At 49.0% G+C, this 12,046-nt stretch overlaps 1 protein-coding gene across 12 annotated transcripts; it reads left to right on the top strand.

Annotated features, from left to right (window-relative positions):
* Positions 1-64: 64 nt before the first annotated feature.
* Positions 65-9,531, top strand: CBY1 (chibby 1, beta catenin antagonist). 12 transcript variants are annotated; one of them, XM_064590604.1, is made up of 6 exons: positions 65-131; positions 2,161-2,312; positions 5,432-5,516; positions 6,914-7,019; positions 7,104-7,222; positions 8,850-9,531. In XM_064590604.1, the coding sequence occupies exons 3-6, from the start codon at positions 5,439-5,441 to the stop codon at positions 8,928-8,930; spliced, it is 384 nt and encodes a 127-aa protein (XP_064446674.1). In that variant the 5' UTR covers positions 65-131; positions 2,161-2,312; positions 5,432-5,438; the 3' UTR covers positions 8,931-9,531. The 12 variants fall into 12 exon arrangements, with proteins under 12 accessions (XP_064446674.1, XP_064446673.1, XP_045728478.1 ...); XM_064590603.1 differs by having other exon boundaries at positions 5,398-5,516; XM_054506815.2 differs by having other exon boundaries at positions 84-141; positions 5,398-5,516.
* The last annotated feature ends 2,515 nt before the right edge of the window (positions 9,532-12,046 follow it).

The raw sequence follows: 12,046 nt of genomic DNA, 5'->3' as shown, positions 1-12,046 counted from the left end.
GGGCACCCCCCCCGCCTCCCGCGATGGTAGAGTCCGGGGCGGGGTTGCGCATGCGCACAAGGCGGAGGGGGCGGAGCCGCGCCGGAGCCGTGGTCGAGGCGGGTGACGCGGGCCCCTGCAGGCGGTTTCCGGCAAGTATTGGTGCGCGTTTGGACCCGGGCTTCTGGGATGCGCTAGGGCTAAGCACAGCGTCGCCCCAGGGCCGGAGGAGGGGTGGGACGCGCGGGCGTTTCCCAGGGGACCCAGGGCTTCCCAGCCGCTGGAGCGGCCCGAGGGCGCGGGACAGGGGGCGGAGGCTGGGTTCACCCCAGGCCCGTCACCGCCCTTCTCGCCTCGATCATAAACTGGGCTGGTAATTCCTCCGGGTAAATCGGCTGCGAAGAGGCTTAAAGGCGTGCGTGTGAACGTCTGTTCTCTAGCGTTAGTTGAGTCCAGCGGCCCGGGGTGGCAGCGTATCTGCGCGGCACGTACTGGGCTAGCTCTGAACTCTTTTGAGAATCCAGGGAAAGCCAAAAACTACTCCCTCACCTTCTTGTTAGATTAAAACAGGATAATGTATTTTATGGCCCATTGCAAACTGTAAGGCACTGCGCAGTGAGGAAGTGATTATTACCAGCGCAGAGGAGTAGACCTTATTGGAAGCCCAATTCCACTACCTTCCCACCGTGTGACTGGGGACAAGTTACTTAACTTTTTTTTTTTAAGATTTTATTTATTTATTTGAGAGAGAGAGAATGAGAGACAGAGAGCATGAGAGGGAGGAGGGTCAGAGGGAGAAGCAGACTCCCTGCCGAGCAGGGAGCCTGATGCGGGACTCGATCCCGGGACTCCAGGATCATGACCTGAGCCGAAGGCAGTCGCTCAACCAGCTGAGCCACCCAGGCGCCCCGTTACTTAACTTTTTTAAGCCTCAGTTGTCTGATCTGTTGCCTGGGACATACTTACCTCGATCTATTTCTCAGGGTTGTTGCGAGCATCAAATGCCACCGATTTTTATAAACACTATAATAACCTGTAAGTGGGTAGTGTTGTTATCCCAGTTTATAAATCAGCCTGAGGCCCAGAGAAGATAAGTTCTGGGGTCCCAGTGGGGCTGCGCGGCAGAGCCATGATTGGAACCCAGATGCTCTCCCTTCTCTTTCTTAGAACTGAGCCCTCTCTCTCCAGGGAGTTTCACTAGAGAGACAGCTGCCTTGGGCCAAGGGGCTCAGCTGGGGCCTCAGGGTCCACACTAATGTTCCAGCATCTTAGGGTCTCAGTCAAAGTTGTTTGTGGATTATTGGGTATGACTTAAAAGGCATCTCGTCCAGACACTTCCTTTTCCTCACCTGTAATATATTGATGATAGTTCTCTGCTTAAGGGTTATGAGAATTAATGAGGTCACAAGGGAAGCGCCCCTGTTAAAACCCTGAGAAAGAAAGTAATTTGGCCAGGGTTTAGCATGAAATTGAGGGGCAGAGCTAGACCTGGTACTTGGTCTGTTGTGTCCAAGTGATAGGCTTAGGCGTAGTACTCTTAGCACGATTGCAGGCTTTGCAAGAACAACTTGGCCAAGTATTTTTCCTTCTTCAGATGTCTCCAGGTTTTTGGAAGGGGAGGGGCTGCTTTTTAGTTGTTTTTTGTTCATTTGTTTTGTTTTTTGATAATTAACATATTATCATTGTAGTAATTTATTAAATCCAAAAGTATATTTCTTTTTGTTAATTTTTTAAATGACTTTATTTATTTGAGAGAGAGAGAGCACAAGCAGGGGGTCGACAGGCAGAGGAAGAAGCAGGCAGAGGGAGAAGCAGGCTCCCTGCTGAGCAAGGAGGCCAATGTGGGGCTTGATCCCAGGTCCTGGGAGGGTTCTGGGATCATGACCAGAACGGAAGGCAACTGCTTTACCGACTGAGCCACCCAGGCATCCCAGTATATTTCTTTTTTAAAAGAACGCTCGCACGAGTAGGGGGAGGGGCAGAGGGAGAAGCAGAGTCCCTGCTGAGCCAGGAGCCCGACATGGGGCTTGATCCCAGGACCCAGAGATCATGACCAGAGCCAAAGGCAACGGCTTAACTGACTGAGCCACCCAGGCGCCCCCAGAAGTATATTTATTTAATATAATTCGATATTTTAAAAAAATTTTCTTTTTAAAGATTTTATTTATTTATTTGAGACAGAGAGAGCACGAGCAAGGGGAGGAGCAGAGGGAGAGAGAGAAGCTGGCTCCCCGCTGAGCAGAGAGCCTGATGCGGGACTCCATCCCAGGACGCTGAGATCATGACCTGAGCCGAAGGCAGACGCTTCACTGACTGAGCCACCCAGGCGCCCAGTATAATTCAATATTATTATAGCATATGAAATTGCTACCACTTAACCACCACTTTTTACCTATAAAAAGATGATTTCACTAAAGCCACATCCTACTCCCCTTCCCACATTTAACCACAGTGAGCAGTTTGGTGTATCTTTCCAGATTTTTTTCTATTTTTAATGTACACACCTATATTCTTGCCTTTTTTTTTTCTTTCTGTCTTCTCTTATGGCATTATAGTATACACATTGTTCTGCATCTTGCTTTCTAAATGTTTAAAGTGTGTTGGAGGTCTTTCCAGGTCAGTCCATACACAGCTGCCTCATTGTTTTTACTTGTCCTGTTGCATTCTGTTATAATGTGCTACAGTGTATTTGGCTATACCAACCATTGGTAGACATTTTGGATTGTTTTTTATTTTTCTTTTTTTCTTTTTTTTTTTTTTTTCTAAGATTTTATTTATTTATTTGAGAGAGAGAGAATGAGAGAGAGCACATGAGAGGGGGGAGGGTCAGAGGGAGAAGCAGACTCCCCGCCGAGCAGGGAGCCCGATGTGGGACTCGATCCGGGACTCCAGGATCATGACCTGAGCCGAAGGCAGTCGCTTAACCAACTGAGCCACCCAGGCGCCCTGTTTTTTATTTTTCACTGTTACCAACAGTAGGGAACATATGTATGTACATGTCCAATTCTTTCTGGAGGATAAATTTTTAGATTTGGCGGCCAAAAAGTATGCACATTTATTTTATTTTTTTTAAAGATTTTATTTATTTATTTGACAGAGACACAGCAAGAGAGGGACACAAGCAGGGGGAGTGGGAGAGGGAGAAGCAGGCTTCCCGTGGAGCAGGGAGCCTGATGCAGGGCTCGATCCCAGGACCCTGGGATCATGACCTGAGCCGAAGGCAGACGCTTAATGACTGAGCCACCCAGGCGCCCCAAGTATGCACGTTTAAAATTTTGCTAGGTTTTGCCTAACTGGGAAAATTACAGTATCTTATGTTTCCACCTAAAGAAAACTAAAGTGTCTTTTTATCCACACCCTCACGAGCATTGTATATTATTCATCTTTTAAGTTTTGCCAATATGGTGGATGAGAATGCTTCTTTTTTATGATGTACCCCACTAGTTATTAATATGAGAGTAATTTGAGGGGCGCCTGGGTGGCTCAGTTGGTTAAGCGACTGCCTTCGGCTCAGGTCATGACCCTGGAGTTCCGGGATCGAGTCCCGCATCGGGCTCCCTGCTCAGCGGGGAGTCTGCTTCTCCCTCTGACCCTCCCCCCTCTCATGCTCTCTCTCTATCTCATTCTCTCTCAAATAAACAAATAAAATCTTTAAAAGAAAAAAAAAAAAGAACTTCTTTAATCAAAAAGAAGCCAATAAGAAAGCAGGAAGACAAGTCCCAGATTGGGAGATATTTTCAGTATTCTCTCTCTACAATAAAGGACTTACAGTCAGTATATAGAGAGAGCCATTACAAATCAATAAGAGAATGGTAGAAAGCCCAGTAGAAAAGTGGCAAAAGACTTGAACAAGCATGTCACAAAAGAGAGTATCTGAATGTCCGATGAGTATATGAAAAGGTGCTCCATTTAATTACTTATTGGGGAAAAGCAATTTAAGCACTCAATGCAGTACAACTACATAACTACCAGAATAGATAAAAGGAAAAAGATAGGAAATGCCCAAAGTTCAAAAGTTCATACACTGTTGGTAGGACATATAAATTGGCTCAACCACTTTGGAAAACCATTTAGCAGTATCTACTACAGCTGAATATATGAATACTCGACAACTCCACAATTCCACCCCCGGGTATAGAATCAGAGAAGTATACTTACGTGTACAGAAGTACATGTCCACATATGTTCTTAGCATTACTGTTTCTAATTGACAAAAACAAAACAATCCAAATGTCCACTTACTCAGAATATTTTACTGCAATGTGAATGAACAAACTCTAACTACACAGAACACAGACAAGTCTCACAAACATGATATCAAGTGAAAAAAAACAAACACAGAAGAAGACATAATGCATGAATCCCTGGATATAAAGCTGCTGGGCGAGGTAGGCAGGGTGATGAAATGTTCCATATCCTGATCTGGAGGGTGGCTACACAGGAGTCGGGGCGGTGTGTGTGTGTAGTAAAAATTCATGAAGCCATACATTTACAATCTGTATACTTTTCTGTGTTACACATAAATATACAAAAATATTTACCCCACCTCCCCATCCCCAAAAGGGGCAGTGTCAGTAAATCCTCTTCACTGGGCCTGTGTGAATTGCAGTAGGTTGCAATGTGCTGAAAGCAAATGTGCGGTGTTGTCAGCCCTGCCATGTGGTGGGCCTCCTCCTTCCACTGGACACCTCACCTGCCACACGGGACAGGTGGCCTTCTGACATAGGACTGAGTGAGGGACACCATTCTCATGGATTCTGTGGGGTGCCTGGATGGCTCAGTCATTAAGCGTCTGCCTTCAGCTCAGGTCATGGTCCCAGGGTCCTGGGATCGAGTCCCACATCGGGCTCCCTGCTCTGCAAGAAGCCTGCTTCTCCCTCTCCCACTCCCCCTGCGTGTGCTCCCTCTCTTGCTGTGTCTCTCTCTGTCAAATAAATAAAATCTTAAAAAAAATAAAAATAAAAAATGGAGTCTGTGCAGGGGCTCTTGCCCTACATGTGATTCTCACAAGCGTCCAGGAACGAGCAAGATTGCATTCCTTGTGCTAGACTGTAAATCTGGTCATGTCACCTCATGACAAAACTTGAAACAGGCAAGTTAGGCATTTGCCTGTGGTGACTAAACTGTAGAGCCCCACAGTCCTGCACTGAAATTCTAGTGACCACTTAGGACCTTAGTCTTTCTAAACCTCATCTGTTCAGTGGGGATAACAAGGGGAGTAAACAAAGCGTGGTTGTGAGAATTGAGGTGTTTCATGCAAGGGATTCATTGAGCATTCTCCCTAGTGAGCTCTCAACACATGTGCACCATCACCAGGATTGTTAAGAGCCACGTGGTAAGATATATGTTTTCATGATTTGAGGTTGGTGGCGTAAGGTCACTGACCCATCTGTTTGTATCTGTGACTTTTTCTGACAGTAGGAGAAGGGAGCATCAACCTTTCCTTCATCAGGTCCAAGATGCCTCTCTTTGGGAATACGTTCAGTCCCAAGAAGACGCCCCCTCGGAAGTCCGCTTCTCTCTCCAGCCTGCATAATGTGAGTATCACTGCTGGGGCCCATCCCAGTGTGCAGGGACTGGAGCATCAAGCCTGGTCTCTGAGGGAAAGTGTGGTTCTCCAGAGGCATCCTTGTAAGGAGGACATCCTTCTAATTCATATTATTGCTATTGCTAAAGACATTTTTAACTCCTGGGGCACCTGGCTGGCTCAGTCAGAAAAGCATGCAACTCTTGATCTTGCGGTCATGAGTTTGAGCCCCATGTTGGGTATAGAGATTACTTAAATAAGTAAACCTAAAAAAAATTTTTTTTTAAAGATTTTATTTATTTATTTGAGAGAGTGAGCAAGAGAGAGAGGGTACACAAGCAGGGGCAGAGGGAGAGGGAGAAGCAGACTGCCCTGCTGAGCAGGGAGCCTGAAGTGGGACTCGATCCCAGGACCCTGGGATCATGACCTGAGCTGAAGGCAGACGCTTAACCGACTGAGCCACCCAGGCACCCCCCACAAAAAAACATTTTTAACTCCTGTTTGGAAGTCATCATCAGAGCATGTTCAAGAACCTAGTAAGACAGTCAGTCGCAGGATGATTTTTGGCTCCAAATGGTACTATTTAGCTAGCTTTCACTTTATTCCCAAGACCTGGCCAGGAATTGATTTTAATTGTGTCTGAGAATCAAATTCCTTCTCAAAGGATGATGTTTTGCCACCATTAATGGCATCCAAGGGTGTGTTGGAGCTCCAGAGGCGGCTCCTAGAGCACAGGGCTGGTTGCGCTCATCCCGGAACGCCCAGTCCTAGGCCCGGTGCCCCGTGGCTGCTGAGTGAGTGGTAGAAACTCAAACCCATTACAGACCAGCTACAACGACGGATTGGGAGTTAGCATTTCACGCCTTTTCCATGACCTGTGGAGCTCCATGGTAAGCAACGGATAACGGAGGGGCTTATTACCTCTAAAAAGGATTTTCTACTTTATTAAAAATTTGTAGTAAGATTTCTTAAACTGGGGGCGCCTGGGTGGCTCAGTTGTTAAGCGTCTGCCTTCGGCTCAGGTCATGATCCCGGGGTCCTGGGATCGAGCCCCGCATCAGGCTCCCTGCTTGGTGGGAAGCCTGCTTCTCCCTCTCCCACTCCCCCTGCTTGTGTTCCCTCTCTCGCTGTGTCTCTCTCTGTCAAATAAATAAAATCTTAAAAAAAAAAAAAAAAAGATGTGAAGTGCCCAGCAGATGTCAAATAATTCACATTTCAGCATATATAGTTTTTTTGGAAAACATGTATAATAAAGTAGGAGGTTTCTTCTTATAGTGTAAAAGTTTTTGTTGTACCTTATTTGATTTTCTGACTTTGAACAAAAGTGAGAAAATGTGCTCGGTGATGATTAGAGGAAGGAAATGAGTTGCCGGGGTCACACAGTTAGTGGGACTGTCTCGTCCACAGCTGGATCGGTCAACCCGGGAGGTGGAGCTGGGCCTCGACTACGGAACCCCCACCATGAACCTGGCGGGACAAAGCCTGAAGTTTGAAAATGGCCAGTGGATAGCAGGTGGGCTGATCTCCTGCCGTGGTGTCCACGGAGAGCGTGGAAGCAAAAGCCCCCGTGTAACTGCCCATTCTGTCCTTCCCCCAGAGGTGGGGATTAGTGGCGGTGTGGACAGGAGGGAGGCCCAGCGCCTCCGCAGGCGGAACCAGCAGTTGGAGGAAGAGAACAATCTCTTGCGGCTAAAGGTGGACATCCTGCTGGACATGGTGAGGAGGGCAATGGGAAGGGACGCCTAGGCTTTTTTTTTTTTTTAAGATTTTATTTATTTATTTGAGAGACAGCAAGAGAGGGAACACAAGCAGGGGGAGCCGGAGAGGGAGAAACAGGCCTCCTGCTGAGCAGGGAGCCCAATGCGGGGCTTGATCCTAGGACCCTGGGATCATGACCTGAGCCGAAGGCAGACGCTTAACCACCTGAGCTACCCAGGCGTCCCTGCCTAGGCTTTTCTTGTGGGGAGGCTCCATCGCGAGTCATTCCATCCAAGCCCGGGTACGGTGCTTTGAATCTAAAGATCCAGATCAGACAGCGCCCCTGCTCTCAAGGGCTCACAGTCTAGCAGGGAGGTGGGCAGTAGGCACACACAGCGACAGGGCCTCATGGTGAGGGCAACAGTTGGAGTCTGCTTTGGGCCGGGTGTCAGCACAGGAAGGAGAACAAGTCATTCTGTCGAGTCAGGAGGCTGTCGGAGGAAGGGATACTTGAGCTGAATGTGGAAGGATAAAGGGAGGAATGGAGGATGGGATGAAGGCATTCCAGGAAGAAGGACCGTCTGCCCATGGCTTGGAGGTGTCCCTTATCACGCGGGCCCAGACCTGCTGAGGAGCACGCTCTGTGATGCTCTCGGTTCCTTGTGGCTGCGAAAGACCCAGCGGGCGGCTGGGCCTGGGGCTGCAGGTGAGAGGAGACTGGGACACAGGAGAGCCCTTGCTGTCACGCGTTCGGGAGCCAACCCGCCTGGTTCCTTGTGCAGTGCCGCCACTGGTTTTGTGACTTCAGCCAATTACTTCACGGCTCCGTGTGTCGAAACTTAGTGTCTTCATCAGTGAAATAGGCACCAATGTATGAGTATGATGCCTCATACTGAGTTAATAGTTCAAGTAAAGCACTTGGAATAGAGAATTGCTCAGAAGTGTAGCTTTTTCCCCCCGCAGTAAGCTGACCTCTACTTTGGAGAGTAAAGTTTCTGTCCCTGTCCTGAGTATCTTCCACTTTCTACTCTAAAGTCCATTGAAAGATCCTAATGAGGAAAGTGGCATTCTTTTTCAAGGATTTTTTCCCCTAATCACCATTATGTGAGCTACAGCTCAGAAACAATTCAGACCCTAATTCTTTAGCCTTAGGATGGCCCATTGTCTGCCTTTTTCATCCTGAGGCCTGCTGTCTTTAAGGAAGCGAGTGCCGAGCAATCCTAGGTGACCAGAATGTTGTGAGGGTGGATCGTGGCTGTTCTTTATGTACTGGAGGCCCTGGGGGTTCTCCAAGGGGTTCCCTCGGTGGAGGGCATCGGTGGTGTGAGAGAGAGGCTGGGGGGTCTTTCCCCAGTGCATGGAGCTGCCCTTGCGAACGTGACACAGCCCAGAAGGGTCCTGCTTTCTTTCTTTTTTTTAAAGATTTTATTTATTTATTTGACAGAGAGAGACACAGCAAGAGAGGGAGCACACGCAGGGGGAGTGGGAGAGGGAGAAGCAGGCTTCCCGCTGAGCAGGGAGCCAGATGCGGGGCTCGATCCCAGGACCCTGGGATCATGACCTGAGCCCAAGGCAGACGCTTAACGACTGAGCCACCCAGGCGCCCAGGGTCCTGCTTTCTTACAGTCCCCTGCCTTCATTTCAGCTGTCCGAGACCACCGCCGAGTCCCACTTAATGGAGAAGGAATTGGAGGAGCTGAAGAGCGTCAGCCGCAGGAGGAAATGAGCCCCTGAAGATACTCGTTAGGAGAAAAGGACATTCGTTAGGAGAAGTCCACCAACCAGAGGAGTGGGATGTGGCTGAGGGTGTTTTGTAGCCTAACTAGGGGATTAGGTACTGGGAGAGAGGGTCATATAATGGGGCGAAAGGCCCCCCTCAGGTTGGCAACAGGAAGGTACACCATTGCTGGCAGAAACCAGGACCCCGGGCCAGGGCGGTGAGCAGGAACGAGCCCTGGGGGGCTGCCAGTGGTCACTTCATGTACGAATGGTTCTTCCCAGGTTCCGCCTCGCTGGACTGATGCCGCTGGCTGAAGCAGCTGGACTTCATTGCCTCACCGCTCACGCTGGTGTTTGGGGTGTGGCAGGAGCACTTCTAAACAGCTCTGTGTTGGGGGCCTCCGATGAACAGCCCTCCTGGTTCTCTGCCCGCTCCCCCCCCCCCGGGCTACTCTCTCTGTCCTTTAAAGAATACTTGTTCGCCGAATCCACCCCCCTCTTCTGGCTTCAGCTTCTCAGTGGCGAGCCCCAGCCTTCCACGGCAACACTCTATTTTTGTGCTACTTTCCTGTTTAGTTTCTCAAAATTAAATGATGGTATATAATCTGTCTGTGGCCAAAGTGACTGAGAAATGAAAGTAGCAGTTCTTAAAGAAGTCAGTGGACCCTGGAGTCTAAGCTTCTGTTTGGCTGTCCAGAGACAGAGTTTTTAAGTTGTGGGGAAATGTCATCCCTGCAGGAGAAGCATTCCAGCTTCCTGGGCATCCGCCAAGGCTGACTGGAAACAGAACAGTCTCTCTGCCCACATTCCTCTGCTGTCCTTCAGAGATTTGGGACTAGCCTGGACCTGACAGGGACCGAGTCGTCGGGCAGTATTGTCGAGTGGTGGGGGTGGGGGGCTGCATTCCTAGAGAGGGAATTTGCGCCTAAGTCTGTGTGAGCCAAGCTGCTGTGGCTGGAGGAGGGAGTCAGTAAGAGGGAACCCAGCTCCCAAAGTTAAGGGGGAGGGCACTGAGATGGGGACAGAGCCCAGAGCTTTAGCCTGGTGATGGCTACGATGGTCAGCAGTTTCTGAAAGCCTGTAACTTGTGTGGAACAGACCTCAGCACCTTGCCCTCCTACTCTTGTCTCCCGCAGCTTAGCCCTGTGAATGGGGGACTGGCAGCAGGTGTCCTCAGAGGTAAGGAACCAGGTTCCAGGAAGTTCAGAAGCGCGTCCAGGATCATACAGAAGTGTGAGAGTCTGCTGACTCCCAGCTCCTGGTGAAAGGGAGGAGCTGGTAGGGAACAGCCTCTAATGGACCAGCTCTAGGGGAGATGGATAGAGGCTCCACCTCATAAGCTCACCTTCTGATATAGGAGAGAAGAACTCAGAAGAAATTGGAGGATACAAATGTAAACAGGATGTAAATGCTCCAGCTAATGGCAGCAGTTGAGAGTTGGCTTATTCCTGGCCCCACATCAGGAGCAACCATTTATTGAGTGCCTTCGATGCCAGACACCTATTGTTGAATCTCATAGAATTCAGGTTTGTTATCGTCCCCTGCTTTTAGATGAAGAAACGAGCTCCCTCAAGGTGACACAACTGGAAGGGGTGGAGCCTGGACCAAAACCCTGGGAATCATGAGGGGCAGGTTTGGTTGTCACAGTGATGTGGGTCCCTGCATCACCCTGCCACCAGAGAGCCCTGGAGCCATTACGTGGGACAGTTCTGCAGTAAAGAAGGACTTCTATTTTGAGTGATAAGGGAAATAAGCTGTCGGTGAGTTTGAGCAGAGGAGTGCTATGATCAATTTTTTTTAAAGATTTATTTATTTTAGAGAGTGTACAGCAGGGAGGGGCAGAGGGAGAGGGGAGAGAACCTCCAGCAGACTCCCAATGCAGGACTCGATCTCATGACCCTGAGATCATTACTTGGGCTGAAATCAAGAATCAGAGGCTCAGGGCGCCTGGGTGGCTCAGTCGTTAAGCGTCTGCCTTCGGCTCGGGTCATGATCCCAGGGTCCTGGGATCGAGCCCCGCATCGGGCTCCCTGCTCTGCGGGAAGCCTGCTTCTCCCTCTCCCACTCTCCCTGCTTGTGTTCCCTCTCTCGCTGTGTCTCTCTGTCAAATAAACAAATAAAATCTTTAAAGAAAAAAAAAAGAATCAGAGGCTCAAGTGACAACCATCCAGGTGCCCCGATCAATTTGTGTTTGCTGATGGATATGAGGAAAAGAGGAAGGTGGCTACATCTCACCACCACAACCTTTGTGTTTTTCCCGGGGAGATGCTATCTACTTTCAAGTTCTTTTTTTTTTTTTAAAGATTTTATATATTTGACAGAGACAGAGCAAGAGAGGGAACACAAGCAGGGGGAGTGGGAGAGGGAGAAGCAGGCTTCCCACAGAGCAGGGAGCCCGATGTAGGGCTCGATCCAAGGACCCTGGGATCATGATCTGAGCGGAAGGCAGATGCTTAACAACTGAGCCACCCAGGCACCCCTACTTTCAAGTTCTTACCTTTCTAGTCAGATACATCCTTCAGGTTCTGGTTAAAATTCTTCCTCCTTCAAAGACTTTATGAGCCAAATCTGCTACAGATGGGCCACCCAAGTAAATAGTGCTATCTAATTGACGTTATCTCTTGTGAACTACAACAATTTTGGGAATTTCTGCACTGCGGGTCAAGTTACGGGGCACTGTTATGGTGGAGCTGCACGGAAGCTCTGGGGGCGTCAGGGAGGGAGTCCTACAGGCCTCGCAAGGGGATCCACCTGCACAATTGTGCAGATACAGGCTAATGTGTGTTTTTTATGGGAGGGGCTTACAGCTTTTCTAAGATTGTCAAAGGGATCTGTGCCTGCCCACTGACCCATATCAAGAACTGCTGTATCACCAATTTCAAATTCTGACAGGACAGAAACAGGAAAGGTGAAATCATGGACACGTGGGATGGGTAGGAGAAGAGCCAGAGGCTGGGGTTCCAGAACACCCCATCTCCATCCAAATGGCAAAGTTAGCTGTGCACCTGCCTGGGGCATCCAAACTCACTTGTTAGCACCTTTATTTGTCTCCTTACCCTTCCACAGTGCCTCCTGGCCGGGCATCATTCTTTTTTTTTTTTTAAAGATTTTATTTATTTATTT

The sequence above is a fragment of the Mirounga angustirostris genome, unplaced genomic scaffold, assembly GCF_029215605.1.
Source record: "Mirounga angustirostris isolate CCGP_5_RB_7025 unplaced genomic scaffold, mMirAng1.0.hap1 SCAF_5, whole genome shotgun sequence".
NCBI lineage: Eukaryota > Metazoa > Chordata > Mammalia > Carnivora > Phocidae > Mirounga > Mirounga angustirostris.
The sequence above is the reverse complement of the archived record's forward strand: the minus strand, read 5'-3'. Positions and strand labels throughout refer to the sequence as shown.